Source organism: Pleurodeles waltl, chromosome 3_1, assembly GCF_031143425.1.
Source record: "Pleurodeles waltl isolate 20211129_DDA chromosome 3_1, aPleWal1.hap1.20221129, whole genome shotgun sequence".
NCBI classification, from domain to species: domain Eukaryota; kingdom Metazoa; phylum Chordata; class Amphibia; order Caudata; family Salamandridae; genus Pleurodeles; species Pleurodeles waltl.
In genome coordinates, this window is record NC_090440.1 from 744946735 (window position 1) to 744971332 (window position 24598).

The following is a 24598-nucleotide window of genomic DNA, read 5'->3' on the forward strand; positions in this document are numbered from 1 at the left end:
AGAATGACCCCCTAAATTTTGTTTTGTATCTATTTGTTTTTATTTGATTTATTTGTTTGTGCAATATTCTCCTAAGAAGCGAGCAACAGCATTGTTATTAATTGTTTAGAATTAATCTTGAATTATTGCAATTCCTGTGAACTGATGAGAACTGGTTGACATCCTCCTATACCAGGCTAAAATAAGAAAAGAATTGAGGAATTTGGTAGGAGAATGAAAATTAGAGGGATAGTACAGTTATTTACAGACATCTCAGAGTGATCTTCCCAAATAACAAGGGTTAAAAGATGACTTCAATATTCTAAGGACCTACTTTAATCAAGTGAAAGGATAGAATTAATGTTTTTTTCTTACTATCCAAAATCCATTATAATATGATAGGGTAGGAGCACCACGTCCAGTATCACCCTTTAAAGAAAGCAGTGTTATATTAAAAGCTATATGTTGTTCTTTTCTTCTATTATTTGCGAGGTTGCTGCATTCGAAATTGGAATTACATGGCCTGTATGGTTTTAATTTCTTATGTTATATAATAGGTGAGGCAATCTCTCAATGAACTTTAAAAATGGGACGCAGCAATGCATTTCGATTAGGGTTTTATAATGGATCTTAAAAAATGTTTTTTGCTTTGCGAGCCAGACAATTCTGCTCTTGTGTGTTCTTGGCATAGGGATCCTATGGGCACCACTCACTCAGGATGAGAAATAAGTTATTGAACTTGGAATTCCAGGCTAGACTGTGGAATCCAGGCAAGCTGAAGGTGCTTTATAAACACAAGTCGTTCTCATTCCTTGACGAAGAGGATTTTAACTCTTTGATAGGGGTTGTAGAAGCAGACTCCTCAAAGGGCTTATGAATAGTGCTTCTAATAGGGACTTTTTTGTTTCCTCCATTTGGCATGTTTTCTCAAGAATCAGTTAAACGTCATGCATCATGTGATAATGAGCTAAGGGGAAGTTACATCCATAAAGTAAAGAGCTGACATGGCTTTGGTGATGTACGCTTTTACCTGAGTTGTCTCCTCACTTCCACTTTCCCTGCTTTTTCATTCCCCTCTTTTGCACTGGTTCCTCTCCTCCTTCCCTCTCTTTTCCTAAGGGGCATTAATATATTAGTGCATTGTTGTGAGCTAATATTGTTAAGTGCCAGAGGTTGATAGCGCATCAGAACCTTGATAAGTAAACTTACAAGGGGACACGCCGAGGCCGATGAACCTTTTGACCACGTTCCGAGACTTTCCAGTACGAGTTATCTTTCTGGCATCACAAAATCAATATATCAATAACCCAATCAACATTCTTAGTAACTAATCAACAGGTTAATCAATAACATTTAATAAGAATCAATAAAGTGTACACACCATGACCTTTCAGTCAGGAATAACCACACAAATCTAGTTAAATGTTAGGATATTGATTCCCTATTGTTACAATCTAATAGTCATCTTCGTTAATCTCATTAACAATCAGTCTCATTAGTAACTCTTCAGATTTATAATTAGAACACAATTAATCAATACATAGAGAATATTCGTTCAGCATTAACACATCATTAATAAGAACAGCTTAGCAAAGTCTCAGAGTGCAAGATTCAACAAAGCAAGAACTCAGTCATTTGTCTATTTGAGTCCGGAATTTGTGGACACCTTAACTAACCCTCGAATTAGCATCAGCATGTTGGGCTTCATGCAAAACAATTTAGCAAACACAAATTTGGAAAACATCTAACTATGGCCTCTATCAAAAGAGCAGTTGGTACCTAGAAAGAAAAGGCAAACAGACAATTACAATTTTCATCAGATAGTTACCCCTCCAACAAATCAGCAAACAGCGTCAGTCTTCATCCTCAGGACATCAGTCGATTCACCATCAGCAAAGATAGGACAGGGCAAAGTCTCAGTATGGCATAGCTAAGGAATAAGGCTCATAAGGCTCTTCCCTCATATGGAGGAGAAGTAAGTATCAGTAAGGACTTAGATAGAGGATGGTTAAAGTATCAAGAAGAACAAAACGGCAAAGTCTGAAAAAAATAATGGCAAGGTATGGCTTAGAGTAGAATGTCCAATAATGGCTGATTTCTCCTCGGGTTATGCGGTTAAATCAAAACTGTCGAACTAGCCCTTAATTCCCCATTGGATAATTTTTGGTGCATCATTATCTCTGTCCAATAATTCTCCACGCATTCCACTACAATTTTCCACAGAACACAGTTCTTATGTCGTTAATTGGCCCATGTTATTTACGTCTTCATCGGTTGGAATATCAGGTAAGAAAAGTTACACTTTACGTTCTAGTCAGTAGTCCCATTGTTTCTCCTACTCCAGGCAGCCTTGCACCTGTTACGAATTACACTGTTGCATTCAGCAAGAATGTCTCCTTGAGCAAGTCGGGTCCCATGAGAAAGAATTTACTACGGCTACACACACATCTAACTTCTGGAAAAGTACAGCGTTGTGTCCTTCAGGAAGACAGCACATTGCACGCTAGGAAACACACGGTTTAATATGAGACCAGGCAGCTACGCCCAGACCCTCGCTAAACTAAGGCCTAGTAATTTAGTTAACAAACCCCTAATATGTGACTCTAATTATGATATGCTAATACAAATTCAAAACATTAGTACATAATCAATTCATGATTAATAAGTTTCATTAGTCGTCGTTTACACTGGTAGCCACTCCCTGTGGGCACATTTCAAACGTGTGCACAATATATTGCAAGCTTTTCATGTTAATGTTGCTTTTAAAAGACACACTCCAATAATCCCTCCTCCGATGACTCTTGTCATCACACAAACCTTGCCCCAGAAATTTTACATATTAATATTCTCTCATCTCAATTTCCTCTCTTAATCGTTCTCACTTTGATTTTGCCCTGAATAATATTTCCCTTTGTTTTTCTTCCCTCCTCTTATTATTTTTCGCCATCTTCAATTTTATTATTTTACTAATTTTACATGCCACCCATAATCCAAATAAGCAAGCTATAACAGTCAATATCCCCTGTATTATTTTAGACAATATCTCATGCCAAATACTACTAAACCAATTTCCCACTGAAGCAAGTCCTTTCCCAACCGTTTCCCAAACACCTGGTTCTTTCAGTTCTTTCAATTCTGTACTATCCCTAGCCAAGTTAGTAAGCATACTTCTAATCTCATTACTATTATCTAGTATGTAAGCACAGCAGTGCCGCTCATTAAGCATCTTACAAACTCTGCCACTTTTCACTAAAAGAATGTCTAAAGCAAGCCTGTTTTGACCCAAGGGTAGGTCGCTCCCCCTGCCGCTGCAGCTCCTCCAGCTCCTCCAGGTTCCTGAGTTCCTGAGACCCACCTCACAGTAAGTACCCCCCACCTCCCAGCCCCTCGCTCTGCCCCGCGCTACTCACCCTCTCTCCTGCTCCTGCTTCTTTTCTTCTTTTCTTCTTCTCTGTTCTTCCTCCTCGCTCCTCGTCTGTAATCTTCTTCTGTACTCTTCTTTTCCCCGTCTTCTCTCTTCTTCTGTGTGCTTCTCAGCCTCTCCTGTCGCCTCTCTTCTTCCTCATCTTCTTCTGTGGTCTTCTGCCCTCTGTTCTTCGTTTTCTGTATCTTCTTCTGTGTTCTTCTGTGTTCTTCTGTTCTTCCGGTCTTCCTTTCTTCTGTTCCTCCGATCTTCTGTTCTTCTGTTCTTCTGTTCTTCTGTTCTTCCGGTCTTCTGTTCTTCTGTTCTTCTGTTCTTCTGGTCTTCTATCTTCTGCCTTCGGCTCTTCTGCCTCCTCCGTCTTCTTCTCCCCGCGCCTGCCCTCCTGCTCCTGCCTCATCCCCCTCCCTCACTCGCATCCCCCTCTCTATCTCCCCTATCTAACCCGTTCACTATCTACCTCCCTCACTCCTCCTATCTACCTATCTCTCTATCTCTCTATCCCACTATCTAACTCCCTCACTCTCCACCTCCTCCTATCTTCCTATCTCTCTTTCTATTTCTCTATCTATCGATTTCTCTATCTATCTATTTTCTCTATCTATTTCTCTATCTCTCCCCCCTCTCCCGCCACCCCCTCTATTACCTATCTTCCTATCCTCTCACTCTACCTCTACAACTACCGCCTCTACAACCCCCCCTCCCCTATCTTCACAACCCTACTCCTATCTTTCTCCCTAATCTCCTAAACCTCCTAACACTCACCCCCCTCCACCCTTAAACCCCCCTCCCCTAGCTCTTCTCACTCTACCTGTCCCCCCCTCCCTCGCGCTTTCCCGACGCGACCTCCTGCACGCCCCCGCCCCCCAGCTCCCATTCGCCCCCAGCTGACCCCCCCCTCCTACCTCATATGGCGGCCGCTGCGAGCCCGTCTGCGCCCGTCCGCGCCTGGCCCACGCCCAGCGCCACGACCCCTGGTCCCCAGCTCTCCCAAACCCCGCTGATCCGCTACGACCCCACCACCCTCCACGCCCTCAACCCAGGACGCTCCAACACCTGCTTCCAAGCTCACCCCAAACGCACCCATGGACCCTTCGCCTGCAACTCCTGCAAACGCATCTTCCACCACTCAACTACCACGACCACAAGCCCACGCGCCATCAACCACCTCAAGTGCATCCTAGTCAACGCTCGCTCCGTCCACAAACACGCCGTTGAACTCTGGGACCTCCTGGACTCCACAGCACCGGACGTCGCCTTCATCACGGAGACCTGGATGAACGCCTCCTCTGCTCCAGACATCGCCACCGCCATCCCCGAAGGCTACAAGATCTCCAGGAAAGACCGCACCAACCAAGCAGGAGGAGGTATCGCCATCGTCTTCAAAGACTCCATCAGCGTCACCACCTCCACCGAAGACGCCCCTCTCGCCACTGAACACCTACATTTTCAGATTCGCACCGACCCGAGGACCACCCTCAGAGGATCCCTTGTCTACCGTCCTCCCGGACCACGCGCCCCTTTCAGCGACGCCATCGCCGACTTCATCTCCCCGCACGCCCTCGCCTCACCGGACTACATCCTCCTAGGCGACCTCAACTTTCATCTGGAACAAAATAACGACCCCAACACCACCACCCTGCTCGCCAACCTCGGCCTCAAACAACTGGTGAACACCGCCACCCACATCGCCGGACACACGCTCGACCCTATCTTCTCCGCCAGCAAACACGTCTTCTTCAGCCACACCTCCGCCCTACACTGGACCGACCACAGCTGCGTCCACTTCACATTCCGACACGAGACCCGCCACCTCCACACTCAACCCATCCCTCGTCGACAGTGGAACAAGATCCCTGAAGAACAACTCTTCTCCGCACTCGCCGCCAGCCAACCCACCCTCACCACCGACCCCAACGACGCAGCCCTCAACCTCACAAACTGGATCTCCAACTGCGCAGACAACCTTGCTCCCCTCAAACGCACGCATCGACAGACCAACACCAAAAAACCTCTCTGGTTCTCTGACACCCTCAAAGAATCAAAGAAAACTTGTTGCGCCCTTGAGAAAGCCTGGCGCAAGGACCACACCGGTGACAACATGACCGCCCTCAAGAACGCTACCCGCGAACACCACCACCTGATCCGCGCTGCCAAAAGGAACTTTTTCACCGACAGACTGGACAAAAACAGCCACAACAGCAGAGAACTCTTCAGCATCGTCAAGGAGTTCTCCAACCCCAGCGCCAACGCAAACGCCCTCACAGGATTTGTGCGAATCCCTCGCCACTTTCTTCCATCGCAAGATCAGCGACCTCCACGACAGCTTCGGACACCAGACCCAACCAAACACCACCGAACCCGCATCCCCGGCCATCACCCTCAACAACTGGACCCACATCAACACGGAAGAAACCAAATCCATCATGAACTCTATCCACTCCGGTGCCCCTTCGGACCCCTGCCCGCACTTCATCTTTAACAAAGCCGACGACATCATCGCCCGCACCTCCAGACCGTCATCAACTCTTTTTTTTCTTCTGCTACCTTCCCCGAATGCTGGAAACACGCCGAAGTCAACGCCCTACTAAAGAAACCTACGGCTGACCCGAGCGACCTGAAAAACTTCCGCCCCATCTCTCTTCTGCCTTTCCCAGCCAAAGTAATAGAGAAGACCGTCAACAAACAGCTGACCACCTTCCTGGAAGACAACAACCTGCTCGACCCCTCACAAACCGGATTCCGAACCAACCACAGCACTGAAACCGCCCTCATCTCAGTCACAGACGACATCAGAACCCTGATGGAAAACGGTGAAACAGTCGCCCTCATTCTTCTCGACCTCTCGGCTGCCTTTGACACCGTCTGTCACCGCACCTTAATCACCCGCCTCCGCTCCACCGGGATCCAAGGCCAGGCCCTGGACTGGATCGCCTCCTTCCTCGCAAACCGTTCCCAAAGAGTTTACCTCCCTCCGTTTCGCTCTGAACCCACTGAGATCATCTGCGGCGTACCTCAAGGCTCATCACTCAGCCCGACACTCTTCAATGTCTACATGAGCCCCCTCGCCAACATCGTACGCAAGCACGACATCATCATCACCTCCTACGCCGACGACACCCAACTTATACTCTCCCTCACCAAGGACCCCGCCAGCGCCAAGACCAACCTACAAGAGGGTATGAAGGACGTCGCAGATTGGATGAGGCTCAGCCGCCTAAAGCTGAACTCTGAAAAAACGGAAGTCCTCATCCTCGGCAACACCCCGTCCGCCTGGGACGACTCCTGGTGGCCCACGGCCCTCGGCACCGCACTGACCCCCACAGACCACACCCGCAACCTCAGCTTCATCTTGGACCCTCTTCTCACCATGACCAAGCAAGTCAACGCCGTGTCCTCCGCCTGCTTCCTCACCCTCCGCATGCTCCGCAAGATCTTCCGCTGGATCCCCGCCGACACCAGAAAAACCGCGACCCACGCCCTCGTCACGAGCCGCCTGGACTACGGCAACACCCTCTACGCCGGGACCACAGCCAAACTCCAAAATCGCCTGCAACGCATTCAAAACGCCTCTGCCCGCCTCATCCTAGAGGTACCCCGCAGCAGCCACATCTCCGCACACCTGAGACACCTGCATTGGCTCCCAGTCAGCAAAAGGATCACCTTCCGACTTCTCACCCACGCACACAAAGCCCTCCACGACAAGGTACCGGAATACCTCAACAGACGCCTTAGCTTCTACGTCCCCACCCGCCTCCTCCGCTCCTCTGGCCTCGCACTCGCTGCTGTCCCTCGCATCCGCCGCTCCACGGCGGGTGGGAGATCTTTCTCCTTCCTGGCGGCCAAGACCTGAAACTCCCTCCCCACCAGCCTCAGGACCACCCAGGACCACTCCGCTTTCCGGAGACTCCTAAAGACCTGGCTGTTCGAGCAGCGATAACCCCCCCTTTTCCCCTAGCGCCTTGAGACCCGCACGGGTGAGTAGCGCGCTTTATAAATGTAAAATGATTTGATTTGATTTGATTTGAAGAGTCATAGCCCTCTCCGCAGCAAGTTCAGTATCCATCAGGAGTATAGCCCCTGAAATATTTGTCAGCATGTTATCCACAATAGTAGACAACTTTTGAATCTTTATGGAGTTTAAGATAACTCCCACTGAAGGAATTATCACCCCAAATATGTCTCCTTCTACACCAGCAGCAATTTCTCTCTTCTGTCTTGTGTTGATGTAATTCAGACAATTTCTGAAACTTTTTCAAATCGTCAAGTTGATATATCTTTGGGAAAACTATCCCCAAATAACATGTCCCATACCATCCCTTTGTAAGACTGTAATAAGCATTAAGTCCACATATATAATAGATCCCAGGGATCGCTGGATCCTGTCCATTTAACATGAACGTCCATTTACTCTGAAACAAAAACACATGCTTACATTCACTCGTTCCCACAAACACATTGTCATAATATGATTTTGGTCTAGAAATGCAAAGCTTACCTACGTGTAGTGCATCTAAAGCTAGCTTCCCCTGTTCCCTAATTGCACTGTAACCCTCACTACTAGCAAAAGCTCGCTGCTGCAATCCTTTCTCCAATTTACCCTTCAATGCCCTTCTTCTATCTTCCGTGTGATCTAAAAAGCTTTTCTCTCCAAGTGTAAGCAAACATGTCAAGTTATTGCGGTGTGCATAAAATGTACTAATTGTTAATGTCGCCTCGAAGAATCCTTTGACTAACTTTATACTATAGTACTTAGCTACCCCATTCAAATCCTCCGTGATAGGCACATAAGAAAACACAAGATCATGGTCCGAATAAAAATACTGAATCTCTTCCTCGTTATAGAATCTTGTTAGTAGCAGACTACAGCTTATCCCATATGTTAAAGGCAGACTATGATAGGTAACCCCCTTTTGCACCTAAACAGGAATCTGTGTGCACACAAAGCAATCTTTTGCATCCATTGTGTCAACATACTCACTCAGCAAGCGATAGAAAACGTTAGTGGATAGTTCCCCTTTTGCGTTAGCTCCCTCATGCAAATATTTTGTATCCTTCTCAAACCTCTCCCAAGCTGTTAGTGCAGTTGTAGTCTCAGGAATTGTAGCATTGTTAGTCCCATTTTTATCCATTAGTGGCATACCCACAACCACAACTATGATGAATATCACACACACAACACCCAAACCAACACCCAAATATTTACAACACTTACTCCCTCTATTATCCTCTCTAGTGTTAGCCATGATCTGTAAAGAATCAGAAAGTGAAGGAAGGTTCATTCAAACAACAACAGAGGACAGTTAGAATAAATTTTCTTCTTTTCCTTTTTTTTTTTTTCTCGTAGCAAAGTCAAAACAAGCAAGTATTTACAACTTTCACTTTCTCTCCCAGGATTCTTGTCAATTCAGGTTAGCAGCTTGTCAAATCAGTTTTCAAAAGTCAAATCAGGTTATCAATGTCTCATCCGGTAAGTCATCAGTCTCTTTTCTCAGTTTTTCTTTTCTTTTTGATTCAATTCTTATGCCAATTCAGTCTCTTCGGCCAGACTCAGGTACCAAAGTACTGACCTGGAATCTCTCTATCAAAGCAAAACGCCAAGAACTCTTGTTGCCATTCAGCTGGCGTTGCATATGCCCATTCAGGACCCGCGTACCTTCTGTTTGCTACTCTCTTCCTTTTCAACTTGCGATCACCTTGGAACTCTCCTTCACTTAGATCTTCTCTCCTTGTTTTATCAACCTCTTCCTCTATTGCATCTTCGACAACCACCTTTCCCTTTTTCACTTGCAATTCCGGCCACTTATCTCCTTTCAGTGTCTCTCTGGCCTTTGATCTCTCCTGTGGCAACTCCTCGCCCTCCTCTGGCCCTATGGTGTTTTCTCTTGATGGACCTGCAATTTGCTCAGGAGGAGTTTGGACACTCTGACTGTCTTCCGCCTCAACTCCTTCGCTTTCTGGGTCTGTCAGGGGCTCTAGCTCATTTCCATGTTCGTCTGCTTCTGGGAGAGCCTCCCTCTGATTTGGCTCTCCTGGTGCCTCAGTTGAGATAGGCTCACTGTCACCCCTCTGGGTCTCTTCTCCTCCGTCTCTTACTGGAGTGACCAAGCCGTCCTCAACGGGCTCTCCTTCTTTCTCAGTTCCCCTTCGATCTCTCTCCGGCCCTGAGACTTCCTTCTCTGTTGTTGGTATTTTCAACGACTCAACTTCCTCATCAGTTGGACACGTCACCATTTTCGTGTGACTGGCATGAATCCTATTCGGAATTCCCGCACACTTCACAGCAGTAGTAGTCGTTAATATCACTTGATATGGCCCCTTACAACGTGCCTCCAAACATGACTTCCTTACGTGTTTCTTGATGACAACCCAGTCACCAGCTTTCAGATTGTGTCCTTGATCATTTATCGGTGGCAGGGTGGTAGCTTCCACCTGGTGAGAAAAAGAGCAGACCACATCAGCCAGACCCTTGCAGTAGTCCAACACCATATCATCTGTGATATTCACAAGAGCATTCACAGGCAGTCTCATAGCTCGGCCCATGAGAATCTCATGAGTCCTGTTTTCTTGTTGGGTGTATTTCTCATTGACGTTAACACCAAAGGCAATGAATCAGGCCATTTCAAATTCGTGGCTGCACACATTTTTGCCATTCTCGACTTCAGGGTACCATTCATCTGCTCCACTAGTCCTGACGCTTCAGGGTGGTAACTACAATGCAACTTCTGCTCAATGTTCAATGCTGCACACAATAGCTTAACCACCTCGTTGTTGAAGTGACTTCCCCTATCTGATTCTAAAGAGATTGGAAACCCGAAACGTGGTATCAATTCCCTAAGCAGCAGCTTCGCTACTGTGAGACTGTCATTCTTAGGTGTAGGGTATGCTTCAATCCAGTGACTAAAGATACACACAATCACCAACAAGTATCTCAAACGTCCACACATGGGCATCTCAATAAAATCCAATTGCATTCTGCTAAATGGACCTCCTGCTTTCCCAATGTGGCTCAAATTCACCACGGTTCCTTTCCCCGCGTTCATCTGTTGACAGATGATACACCTATGACAGATCACTTCTGCGGCTTGTCTGAACTTCGGGTTAAACCAGTCAATTTTTAACAACCTGATCATGGCATCTCTCCCAATATGTGCTTGACCATGGTAAAACTTTGCAAATTGTGACAGGAGACTGTTCAGCAAGACCATTTTCCCCTCATCTGAAACCCACAAGTCATCTGGTCTTTGTACACATTGCATCCTAACTCAAGAACGCTTCTCATCTTTGCTGGCACGTCCCTGCAACAATCTCAATTCTTCTAACGTATCAATCACCCTTAATGCGTAACCTGTGCACGTCTCATTTTGTTTCAGGTAACAATTCCCACTTATCCTTAAAAGATATACAGTTCAATGCGCAAAACCTTGCGACTTGATCGGCATATCCATTTCCCATTGAAACAAAGTGTTGTGACTTCAGGTGAGCACTGCACTTCACCACGGCAATTTCATGAGGTAACTGAATTGCGTGCAACAACTCCTTAATCCTTTCACCATTTTTCACTGGAGAACCAGAAGAGGTCAGAAAACCCCTCTGTGATCGTAATTGGCCAAAATCATGGACAATTCCGAATCCGTATCGGCTGTCAGTATAGATAGTCACTCTCAGCTGCGCAGTGGCATGGCAAGCTCTAGTAAGAGCAACCAATTCAGCCACTTGGGCAGAATATATTCTTTCAAGCCAAGACGCTTCCAGGATACCAGAGATCGTACATACAGCTTATCCGGCTCTCAGCACTCCTACTGAGTCTCTCAGACATGAGCCATCGACAAAGATAATTTGGTCATTTTCTTCCAATTGGGTATCTTTAATATGAGGCCTCGGTTTGGTGCACATTTCTGTTACCTCAAGACAATCATGTTCTACATCTTCAACATTTTCAACTTCTGTGTTTTCATTTGGAAGCAGAGTTGCCGGGTTCAACACTGTACATCTTTTCAACATTACATTTGGCGACCCCAATATAATAGTTTCATATTTTGTCAATCTTGCATTTGTCATGTGCTGCGTTTTTGTACGGGTCAACAGGATTTCAACTGAGTGAGGGACCATGACTGTTAAAGCATGTCCCATCACTATGCCTTCACACTGTGTGAGGCTTTGACCAACTGCTGCTACTACACGCAGACAACCCGGTAAGGCTGCTACAAGTGGGTCCAAAGTAGCTGAAAAATATGCTACTGGTCAGTTTACACCTCCATGGACCTGTGTCAGGACAGACAAAGAACATGCATCACGTTCATGGCAAAACAGCACAAAAGGCTTCACGTAATCAGGCATACCTAAAGCTGGAGCCCTACACATGCTCTCTCTTAACTTAGTAAATGCCTTCATTTCCTTCTCTGTCAGCACTATGACATCTGGCCCTTCCTTAACCGTCAGTCTCACCAAAGGCTTGGAGATGAATGAGAAATTCAGGATCCACTCATGACAGTACCCTACCATTCCCAGAAACATCCTAACATCTCTCCGTGTCGTTGGGGGCTTCATCTGTAAAAGTGCAGTCACTCTTTCCCTGGACAACTTCCTTGACCCTTTCTCAATTTGATGACCCAAGTACTTCACCTCTTTCTGGCAGTATTGCAGTTTCTTGGGGGACACCTTGTGCCCGTTCTTCCCCAAGTGGTTCAGTAAGGCAATCGAATCATACTTGCACTCATCCCTCGTTTTGGATGCGATCAACAGATCATCAATGTACTGCACTAGAGTCGATTGAAAAGGCAATTCCAGTGACTCCAAATCCTTCTTCAGTATTTGATTGAATATGGAAGGTGATTCCGAAAACCCTTGAGGAATTTGACACCAATTGTAAACCTTATCCAGGAATTTGAAACTGAAGAGAAATCGGCTGTCCTCATGAAGAGGTACAGAAAAGAACGCTTAGGACAAATCAATTACTGTGAACCACTCTGCATCACATGGAACCTGGAACATAATCACAGCTGGATTTGGCACCACTGGGCAGCATTTCACCACTATGTCATTGATCTTTCTCAATTGTTGGACAATTCGAACTTTCCCACAAGGCTTTCTCAATCCCATTATTGGTGAATTACATGGACTGCTCATCACTTCTTTCAAAACTCCCTGTTTCACAAAGTCTGCAATTAATTGCGCAACCTTTATAAGGACATCTTGCGCCATATGGTACTGCGGTACCTGGGGAAACACAGCATTTGGCTTCACACTGACTTTAACTGGCTCTACTCCTTTAATCAGTCCTACTTCTTTTTCTGTCAAATCCCACACTTTCTCTTGGACTGTTCCCTGCAAGTCTGCTGGGAGATCAGCCACTGTGAACATCGGGAAGAAGTTAATCAGAGGATACTCCTTGTCTGTAGTCTGCGTTTCAGGCTCTGAAACCTGCTCCTCTTCTCCCTCATCATCACTGTTTGTCTGCACCTCAATCCCCTCATTTGAACAGGTGATAGAGCACCTTCTCTTGCACAGTAAGGGCCTGATTACAACTTTGGAGGAGGTGTTAATCTGTCCCAAATGTGACGGATATACCACCAGCCGTATTACGAGTTCCATAGGATATAATGGACTCGTAATACGGCTGGTGGTATATCTGTCACTTTACCGTCACTTTTGGGACGGATTAACACCTCCTCCAAAGTTGTAATCAGGCCCTAAGTCTCTTCCCAGTAGAGACACAGGACTCGAATCGCAAACCACAAACCTGTGCAATCCCTGAAAAGAGCCAAGCTCAACCTGTACCAGATCTGTAATCGGATTTGTCAGGAGTTTGTTTGCTACTCCCACTACCTTGACTGTCCTTCCTGAAAGAGGCAGTTTCGGAACCTCCGCACTTCTGACTGTAGAGCGTGTAGCTCCTGTGTCAACCAAGAATGAAACCTTGTGACCCATTACTTTCCCCTGAACATAGGGCCCTTTCTGATCTACCTCTAAGGACGCTGCGAGTCTATACTCCTCACTATCTGAACTCTCATCCGACCATTCATCGTTTATTCCATTCTCACCACACAATGGGAACTGTTGCACTGTGTTATTTTGACTCATTCTTTGAGCTGTTGAGGAAGCATCACCTGTTGCTGTTCCATTGGCGCTAAAGGCACTTGAATTTGCTGTCTAGATACCATAGGAACCTGCTGTTGCATTTGTTGCATCTGCATCGGCTGTATACGTGGCATCTGCACCTGGTGCATAGGTTGAAGACCATGCATCTGATTCATGTTATTCTGAAAGTTTGGATTAGGACCCCTCAACCTCGGTCCTTTCACATTTTGGAATGCACTGGCATCATTGCTTTGTTGAACAACACCCTCCTGCACCATCATCGGGCACTCCCGCTTCCAATGTCCAATGACCCCGCAAGCATGACAAGTTAACATCTTCTTCATCCCCTGTACATCGTTTTGAACTACTATAGTGTTCAAATCTGGGCTTCTGTTCACAAAACCTCCTCGACCTCTGCCTCTCACTTGTGCCTGAAACATCCCGTTTCCTTGCAGCTGTTGCACCATCTGTTGTAGACAACCTCCCTGCATCCCTGATTGTGCTGCCTTAATTTGCATCGCCATCGCCTTCTCTTTCAACTTTCTCTGCTTCAACTCAGTCTCATCGCTACAGTACTTCGCATACTGCAACACCTCGTCAATCGGCTTTGCTTGCCAGCAAATCAAGTGATTCTTAATCATCTGACTAATCTCAGGTCTCAACCCTTCAACAAACCTAAACACTAGGTGATTCGTGTCCTTCGCCTCAACGACCTCTGTACCACTGTAGTGCTTGAACGCTTTCAACAACTTCTCATAATAGGCATGTATCGACTCTTTGGCTTCCTGAGCTGTCCGATCAATCTTTTGCCAATCAATATTCTTTGGCGAAACTCTCTGTTTCAGTAATTCAATCACCTTATAGTAATACTTCATCACCTCAGGAGACGGTGCTCCTGTGACTCTATCCCTTGCCGGTTCCGCGGTTGGCCAATCCACACTTCTCTTGCACTCAAGCCACAAATCAGGCAGAACTATGATCTCAAAGAGAGTGTTCAGGTCTTCCCAGAGACATTTCGCAAGCTTCGCAAACCTGTCCATCTGCTGATACCGCTCTATTGGCTTCTCCCTCAGCATGGGAAAGTCATTTGTAAATGACAGAATATCACCTCTTGTCCACGGCATATGGACAAGAACCCCTCCAGCCATCTCTCTCATTGGTAACATCTTTACCGTACCAGCATCCTGTGGGGCTTTTTCTGGCTGCTCTAAGCAGTCACTCTTCCTTTTATCTCTTTTCTTCTCCCATCTGCCTTCCCATTTCTCTAATACTCCCCAAACTTGTGCACTCTGCAGTATTTCTTTTAGGTGTGCTTTCATCCCAGTAGACCTCATGTGTTCAAAATGCTTAGGCTCGAAGTCTAACCTGTAACTCCTCTTCAGATGTTTGGTATTCTCTAAGTCTATTCCATATTTATCTGCCAAATTTGCCAACCTCTGGTGCACCCTGCTCACTTATTTTGTTATCGTTGGACACAAGTATCTCAACTCTGCTTCCGTTAATGACTCTAACCTGTTCACTCCCATGCTCCCTTCAACAAGTTAATTTGCCTCCATGCCCAACCTCACAAAATTTAGGTATTCTTCTCCTTCCGTCCTCCCTGCCGCTGCAGGAGTAGACTGTGGTGAATTCAACTTGTCTAACCAGTCATTCAGCTGTTGGGCTGTCAAACCTTGTAACGAGATATTCCCAGCCTGTGCTATAGGTGTCTGTGGCATGTTCGCACTCGAGATCTGCGGTGTCAGCAGTCCCAAACCTGATTGTCTCATAGCATCCGGAGGAGCCCCAATTGGGCTAAAGTCTAACAGGGGCCTAGATCTCTCAAATGTCATTTCCACTGAAGTCATCCCTTGAGAGATCTCTTGGGTCATTATCCCCTGATCGCATATACTAGCCTTCGCCTGCACATACAATGATACTGGCGTACCAACTGTAATGAGCAAGGATATGGCAGCTGGCGTCAGCCTGTTTCCCAAAACCTGTGGATTATTAACTCCCATTTTCTGGTTCATTACTGGTGCCATGGATGATTGCGGTCCTGTGACCGAAGTGTAATTCGGAATTATTTGCTGCTGCACCTGGGGCAGTAAAGGTGGAGTTGGATCAGTCTGAATCAGCTTTGGTCTCGTATATGCCGGCTCTGACGGCACCATCAGATTCGTTGTAGTCTCTAAGATTGGGACATCAGGGTAAAGCCTCTGAACCTGCGGTGGTTGCAGCTGAGATTGCATACCTGTAGCAGTTGACACACTAATACTACTCTGCAGCGGAACTGGTGTGGAGACAGGACTAACCTGTACCAGATTCGTTGTCACTTTGTCTTGTGTCGAACCTGTAGGACATGCACTAGTACTAGGTCTATTGTCATCTATTGTATATGGCGGTAGTCGGTCATTCAGTAACTGATTAAGGAACTCATCATCGTCTGAGTCATCCATCTCTGACCAGGGCTTCTTAGCCTCTTTGTCTTTGGAAGGACTTTTGTCAGTCTTACAAGTGGCTTTCCCCCCTTTGTTTTCACCTTCTTGAGCTATGGCTGGAAACATCCTTATTCCGTCTATTGTTTCTCTCCTCCAAACTCTCTGTGCACTATCCCACCTAGCCTCCGCTAGTGTCTTTTCTGCTTTCCTCATTCTCCTCTCAAATTTCTGTTGCTGTTGTCGTATTGCCATCAGTTCCCAAATTGCTAATGCCTCAAACTGAGCTGGCCTAGGAGGTGGCTTTAGCTCATTTAGCACCCTCCGCAAATTTTCCAAAACCCTTATGTTGAACGTTTTGTGCTCTGGAAACGCCAAACACCCTTCTTTCTCTGTTGCGTTGCACCATTGCTTTAGCCCAACACCCCTTTCCTCCATTGCAGCATACACTGGTTTATCCTCTGGCGGTGTAACCTCTCCTACACTCGCAGTAATATATACATCTCCCCTCAAAGCGCTCTTTAAAGCCTTGAAAATTTTAATTTTTGCGTCTTTTATTTTGTTCACAATCAAATCAGGAAGCGACTTTAGTTCTCTGAACTCTCTTCTCCTACCTTCTCAACCAATTGCCTCTCACGGACGGCTGGCAATCCGTGCGCGACCCTTTTCACTAACTGACATATCCTAGCGCGGCTCCAATGACGTCACACTCACACACACACTGCGGCTGACAAAGTCTTGCAGCTTGTCTTCCTCACTCTCGATTCACACAAAACTAATGCAGTACATCGTGAGCACCAAACAAAAACTCAAATTTGCCGGTTTACTACTGGAAAGGGTAACACAATCGCTTCTGAACTTTACAGAGATTTTGCTTCGCTTCAGCCGCTACTCTCTCCTTCTCAGATCCTGCGCTCAGAAGCAAAATTTGACCCGCAAATTTTACTCTCGACTTGTCAATGGGTTGTTCTAGTGCACTTTAGAACTCACCAAATCTCCATCGAAGTTTCCATTCACTCACTTTGACTCAAACTCGACTCGTCGATTTCACCATCGACCTATTAAACCGCGCAAATAACAACATAAACCAAGTGTCTCATACACTTATCAATATACTCCGGAGTCTTAAACCACGCAGGGTCCGTACATCACCAACAACCACGTGGACAATTTCTGAGCACAAAGCGCCACACTCACATGAAGTTCGCCGACTTCCCGATTCCCATACTGCAGAGTACGCACACTCCTGCTAAAACATCATAATTTGGCCTACAAATCCTCACAGACTTCACAATTCACCTGCGGTATGCATAAGCTGTGCAAGCGCAAACCCTACTTCATTCACACTATCACCAGGAACATATTCAAACTCCCTTCAGCAAGCTCCGAGATTCCGGGAAAGTCATTCGGGACTTAGGGGCACATCATCTCTCCAATTCATGGAAAAAAAACAATTTTCCCAAAATCCAATTTTCTGATACACCTTGCTTACTTCCAAACTACGCTCCTCAATTCATCAATTCCTACGGGACCACTATAAACTGATATCAAACCGTGATCTTTCGCACTGGGGCCCCAAAGGGCCAAACCATTACCTCTGCTACTAAAAACTGATAGCGCGTCAGAACCTTGATAAGTAAACTTACAAGGGTCACGCCTAGGCCGATGAACCTTTTGACCACGTTCGGAGACTTCCCAGTACGAGATATCTTTCTGGCATCACAAAATCAATATATCAATAATCCAATCAACATTCTTAGTAACTAATCAACAGGTTAATCAATAACATTTAATAGGAATCAATAAAGTGTACACACCATGACCTTTCAGTCAGGAATAACCACACAAATCTAGTTAAATGTTAGGATATTTATTCCCTATTGGTTACAATCTAATAGTCATCTTTGTTAATCTCATTAACAATCAGTCTCATTAGTAACTCTTCAGATTTACAATTAGAACAAAATTAATCAATGCATAGAGAATATTCGTTCGGCATTAACACATCATTAATAAGAACAACTTAGCAAAGTCTCGGAGTGCAAGATTCAACAAAGCAAGAACTCAGTCATTTGTCTATTTGCATCCGGAATTTGTGAACACCTTAACTAACCCTCGAATTAGCATCAGCATGATGGGCTTCATGCAAAACAATTTAGCAAACACAAATTTGGAAAACATCTAACTATGGCCTCTATCAAAAGAGCAGTTGGTACCTAGAAAGAAAAGGCAAACAGACAATTAAAATTTTCATCAGATAGTTACCCCTCCAACGAATCAGCAAACAGCGTCAGTCTTCATCCTTAGGACATCAGTCGATTCACCATCAGCAAAGATAGGACAGGGCAAAGTCTCAGTATGGCATAGTTAAGGAATAAGGCTCTTCCCTCATATGGAGGAGAAGTAAGGATCAGTAAGGACTTAGATAGAGGATGGTTAAAGTATCAAGAAGAACAAAACTGCAAAGTCTCAAAAGAATACTGGCAAGGTATGGCTTAAAGTAGAATGTCCAATAATGGCTGATTTCTCCTCGGGTTATGCGGTTAAATCAAAACTGTCGAACTAGCCCTTAATTCCCCATTGGATAATTTTTGGTGCATCATTATCTCTGTCCAATAATTCTTCACGCATTCCACTAGAATTTTCCACAGAACACAGTTCTCATGTCGTTGATTGGCCCATGTTATTGACGTCTTCATCGGTTGGAATGTCAGGTAAGAAAAGTTACACTTTACGCTCCAGTCAGTAGCCTTGCACCTGTTACGAATTACACTGTTGCATTCAGCAAGAATATCTCCTTGAGCAGGTCGGGTCCCATTAGAAAGAATTTACTATGGCTACACACACATCTAACTTCTGGAAAAGTACAGCATCGTGTCCTTCAGGAAGACATTGCACTTTTGGAAAAACACAGTTTAATATAAGACCAGCCAGCTAGGCCCAGACCCTCGCTAAACTAAGGCCTAGTAATTTACTTAACAAACCCCTAATATTTTACTCTAATTATGATATGCTAATACAAATTCAAAACATTAGTACATAATTAATTCATCATTAATAAGCTTCATTAGTCTTCGTATACATTGGTAGCCACTCCCTGTGGGCACATTTCAAACGTGTGCACTATTTTCTATGTTAACACCTTTTCTATGCAGCTTCATTACACAATATATTGCAAGCTTTTCAAGCTTTAATGTTGCTTTTGAAAGACACACTCCAACAAGGTTACACTGGCGGAGCAACAGTGGCCGTGGTATGCAGTGGTGAGTGTGATCTCACAACTATTGTTTGTTTTCAGACTGAATATTTTCGAAGTAAACATGTCAACGTTAATGATTTTCATCCTAAGGGCGACCTTATAAGTTTGTCAAGCAGTTTACCAATCTGCTGCTGCACAATCTACCTCGATAGGGGAGGAACTGAAAGAACTCTTCCAGCATGGCAGGTATAGTTTTAGTGAAACTAGTTCTGTCGATGTGCCAGGAGCACTTTAAAAAAAAACAAATGTAACGCCCACAGCCTTACTATCATGGTGGCTGGCTGCATTCCTTAAGTATTTCAGAGACAAACCTCCAAAATGGAAGTGGGGTGGGGTTTTTCGAAATTGCGAAAAAATCAAGTCTTGACATGCATGGTGTTTTTCTCTTTGGATGCTTTTTTCCTGCCTGTGACTGATCAAGAAAAGTCTGCATCAGGAATTCCACCCTCAACATAGTTGCCTTCTATTATATTTACCCTGGTGGCTATTTGGTGGCTGGGTCACTTGGAAGAGGTTTCCAAAGGGAGCAACACCTGAGACTCTGACATCCGAAAGCTAGTGATTGACCCACTCTGAAGGAGGCAGGAGAAACACAATCAAAATTATGCTTTAAATTAATTTGTCAATTCTTTCCAGAATCTACACATCATAAGATTGTGTTTTTATTATAGCCTTAGAACCCGCCATAGCGGGCTCTACCGGCTATTAAAGGCCCGCTCCCGCGTTAAATGCCCGAGCCGGAGCGGGCCTTTAATAGCCGGTAGAGCCCGCTACGGCGGGTTCTAAGGCTATATTAATATCCTGCCATTTGGTAATCTAGGACACTGTGCAATGTGCAGTTTTTTTCCCTTAAATGGTATGCTGCTGGATGTGACTTGCTGGGGTTTCAGCTACGTGTCCCCACAGATGTTGTACGCCCATGTTTCCTTTATCAGAATTTCCCGTGTTAGGATGAACATTTCGAGACCCTGCAGTACAGAAATGTGCACCACAGAATTCGTTTTTTTTTTTCAAAAACTTACTAGCCAATTTTATTAGATCACGCATTTCTCTTTAATATAAATAATCCAAAAATATGTCCATGTGTTGTTTTGATATTAAAATTGGTGTGTACAGTAACTTTTTTTAAATTTTTAGCTCCACAGTGAACCACGCACGACCGAGTATTCGATCCAGTATTTCCAGAAGACTAGACCATATGTTCACTCCACAGCATCCACCTCATCCACCTCCAACTACCTTGGACTTGGACCCGCCATCTTATGAAGAGGCTGTTGCATTAAATGGACCCCTTGAAACACCACCACCTTCCTACCCAGAAACTGTAGAGGAGATACGGCTCTTTACAAAGTCCATTTCAGTTCCTGCTGGACAGTCACACTGATATATTAAGAGGTAGCCATGGAAACATTCTGAGTAAAGGACATCTTGATGATTGAAGCTCAGTTGAATCCCTTTATACACCACTATAACCCTTCCCCCCAGGGCTAAAGAAGAGTTACTGCACTTTAGAAGTCTGTATCTCTTCGCACTGGTCCCTTGCGCTGATATCTTAAGAGAGAGGCATGCACCATACGTCGGGATTGATAGTCTATACATTATGACGAATGCTGCACGTGAATTATCTGGGTTATCTATTGCTAGTGGGTTGCAGTTGAAATGCTCCGCTTAACTACTTTTTATACAAATAAATATTTATTAAATGGGTCATTGAAAGAGCAGGTCTCCAGCAACATTTGACAGCAGATTGACTGTCACCCACGTGCCGTCCTTAACAAAATCTTTAAAAGATCAAATTTGGGATTTTCTATATTTAATGCTGTTGGTGCAACATCAGAAACTCTTATTTTGTTGCTGGTTCATACTGAAGCATACACTGATGATGTATGAGTTTCTGTTTCAAGTCAAGGTATTGAGCTATAAAGGGAATATCTGCAGAAAAAGTACACTTTATACTGAGCAGAAGATTTTCTTATAGAAATATAGTATATAGCACATTGTTGATGCAAGCTCTTGGCTCTTCATCTATCCATGTGTTTTCAGGTCCATCCCAGCTATTTTGTTGGGTCTCTTCATTACTGTACAATCCGAGGGCACTAACAGCGAAGAAGTACAAGTAACCTTGAAGATAGTGTGGAGTATGTAGTGTAAAAAAATATGCCAGATAGACTGGATGAGCCATTGATGTTTATCTGCCATCTGTATTTCTAATGGGACTCCTCCCAGTTTGTGTTTCTTCTTTTCCAAAGCTCTTTCCATGAAAACTGTTTGAATACACATAGTACTGCAGAGCGCTTGCAAAGTACATTCTTATTTTTAACATAACAGGATATTGAGAAAACATAATACTTTGCACCCAAGTATAATGGACAATTGGCAGTGGGTCTGTGATAAAAGAGGAGATGAATTGTATATATGATGGGTGTGTCCTTATTTATGCTATTTCTAGAAGGATGTTTTGGAAGGAGATGATGGCTCAGACACAAAACATCCAGGCTATCTGATTCTAGCTAAACAAGAGAAGGCCATTCTGGATCAGACAGTTCAGCTCATGGAGGGGACCATTTAACAAAAAAGGCACAAAGATTGGTGTATGAGTACGTATAACTTACTTTTGTAGTAGTTCTAGCATACTCATGACTTTTCAGAAGTACGTTTGGCTTACTCCTTGAATTGAGAAGTACTACATGAGTATGTCACATCACAATCTGTGTGATTCTGGCACAATTTGGCTTATTTAGAGTTTTGCAGTTTGGTACTCCATAGCAAAAGTGAAGGAATATCCTCTGGCAAATTTGCAGTTCCCCCAGGTGAGAGGACTGAAATGATGTCGATGACAGAACCGACTCTGACTCCAGCGCTGACATACTCCTCCAGCGCTAGCCATTTGACTGCCCATCCAATTTAGATTGGGTAGTCAAATGTCTTTTTTTTGCTATCATCATTGAAAACTACCATGGTGTGGTGGTCCTCGGTTTTTCATGTTTCAGAAAAACTCCTGCTTTAGGCGTTTGCTTTAGAAAATTGTAATTGAAAGGCAATAAAAGGAGCGTGCAGGTCGGTCTAGAGAAACTCACCTATGCAATGTTCGAACAAAAACACAAACGAGAGTACACTACAGTATTGCATGTCAGTTGAAATGATGAACTGGTAAATAAAAAGTTTTTTAATAGAACAGATAAACATTCATATCTCTAATTTCCACTGTATAGTTATAATATTATTAAATCATATAAAACGTTTGCTGTTCCTAAGCAATGAAAATAACACCTGTTACTATTACGAAAATTAATGGTACTGTTTAATGTTTTGCGTGGCTCAGAACAAAGATACTATTAACTTGCAATTTCAGAGCTCTCAACTTGTCCTGTGTCAAGTCAGATGGTGGTTATTAGGCTATGTCTGGCTTCTCAGTTCAATTTACTTCCACTATCTGGACCTGATTCACAACGGTAAACTTACACTTTTGTGTATTCACTTTGGTATTCACAAATTCTGAGTTTAATTTTACTAATAGTAATTTTACCACTTGGGAGACTCCTCAGTCAGCTGAGAACTCTGCACATAAAAAGATAGGACAGACCCATGTTTTTATTTGTGGTTTTGCCGTAGTCATAAAATTACTATTAGTAAAATTCAACTTGTGGTTGTGAATACCCAAAAAATAATAAATTTACACAACAGTGTAAGTTTACCTTTGAGAAGCAGGCCTAATTATGTTTCTACACTTAAAAGGATGAATATCTTGTACCTGAAATGGCTGAGTAAATTTACAGTCTCTACACGTGGCAAAGTTACCATGACCAACATTTAAGTCTAAATTACACTGAAGAAAAAAAATCCTGATTCTGCGCATTTGAATCTGAAACTGTTAAAAAGAAAATCCAGAACATTACAGCACCTTCGTATCCAATTTTACCTAAATTCATTTTTGTAACTCAAATTCAGAAATAGCTATTTGGACCATAACTGAGTCGCACTGGTTTGTGGCCACTTAAAAAGTATATTTTTTCTATTTCATATTTACATTTTTATGGAAATGCTACTGTCGAAAGACCAGCTTTGAAATAATACAAATAAATATTGCAACTGTGAAATGTATATTTCTTTGTTTTTTTTGTGGTGTGAATAAATCGGACAATAGTCCTTCCCGACCCTCTGAAGCCCTCCTGACTCTCTTATATGAAACAAACTATCAGCCTGATTTACAGTTAGATGGATTGATTACTAACCTTATTTGCATTATTGCAAGAGAAATAGGATACTCTGCACTTGTAATGAGGCGGGAGAGTTATACAGAAGTTTTGTGATGAAGTAACCCACACACAGATCTCAAAATCTACACTTTAACTCTTGTAGCCTGAGAGCCAACTGGCAAAAAAAGGTTTGGATGTAGAGTTTATGCATTTGACATGGTATGCAAAAGCAGCAATTCACAAACAGTTCATAAACAACTCAGAACATGCATAAATGCAGAAAATCCAATGTTTTACAATTTATGCACGTACATTCCAATAGCTGACCCATTACTTTCGATAGTTTGAAATTATTGTGCATGAATAGGAATGGCCACCAATATTAACATGTATGAACTTGAAAAACCAGAAGAAAAAACGTGTGAAGGAGCGGCAGGAAACTGAAAAGGGCTCAAAATACATAACTTGTAGAGCTCAATTTAAAGATGTCAGCAGGGGAAATTGTGTACAAAAATATGTTTACTCATATAAGAAGTATATAAGTAGCAGTAAACACACAGAAGGTTTTCTACGTTGCAGCCGAATGACACTGTCAGAGTGGTACAAGACTCCATGGTAAAATGGACGCCAGTGCTATGGTTCTGCACAGATAGGGAAGTTCACTATTTCCATTTTTATTAGTTTTTTTAAACTAGGAGAACTTCCTGAAGTCCTAACAAAATAAAACGGTGGAAAAATAACGCATAACGTAGACTTTGCAAAAGATCAAAAACAGCATTTTTGTGGAACAATTTGCAGGGAAATTGTGCTACAGACATCAATTTATAAGGGATTTTCTCCCAATGTGACATTGTGCAAAATTGACACACTTCACAATTTCTAAAAATGTTGAACTTCACACAGTTTTCCCTGCAGAATTTACATTTTCCACACCACTAATCATGAACCTATGGAAGGTAAAAAAAGAGGACGTCACCGAGGAGGACGTCGTAGTTTTATGCATGTTTCAGAACTAAAAAAAAACTGAAATAAGTGAGCATAAATGCAAAAAAAAGATTTCTGGGAAGTGATTGATATGATGAATGCAGTGGGAACTGATGTAGGTACTACTAGATATGTTTAAGAGCGGTATTAGGACTAAAAGAAGTGCAGCACGGGTAGGTCACCCGAATTCTGTGACAACTGCAATTCATACACTGAGGAAGGAGCACAACTCTGACTTCACCCCCGCGCTGTGTGATGCATC

General features: G+C 43.9%; 1 protein-coding gene across 1 annotated transcript in view; it reads left to right on the plus strand.

Moving 5' to 3' along the window:
* PRRG4 (proline rich and Gla domain 4) overlaps positions 1–21568 on the plus strand; it is a 247846-nt gene extending 226278 nt beyond the window's left edge. The window contains exon 6 of the mRNA XM_069223514.1: positions 20294–21568. Within this exon, the coding sequence (XP_069079615.1) occupies positions 20294–20540 (247 nt within the window). The 3' untranslated portion in view covers positions 20541–21568. The remainder of the gene's footprint in view (positions 1–20293) is intronic.
* The last annotated feature ends 3030 nt before the right edge of the window (positions 21569–24598 follow it).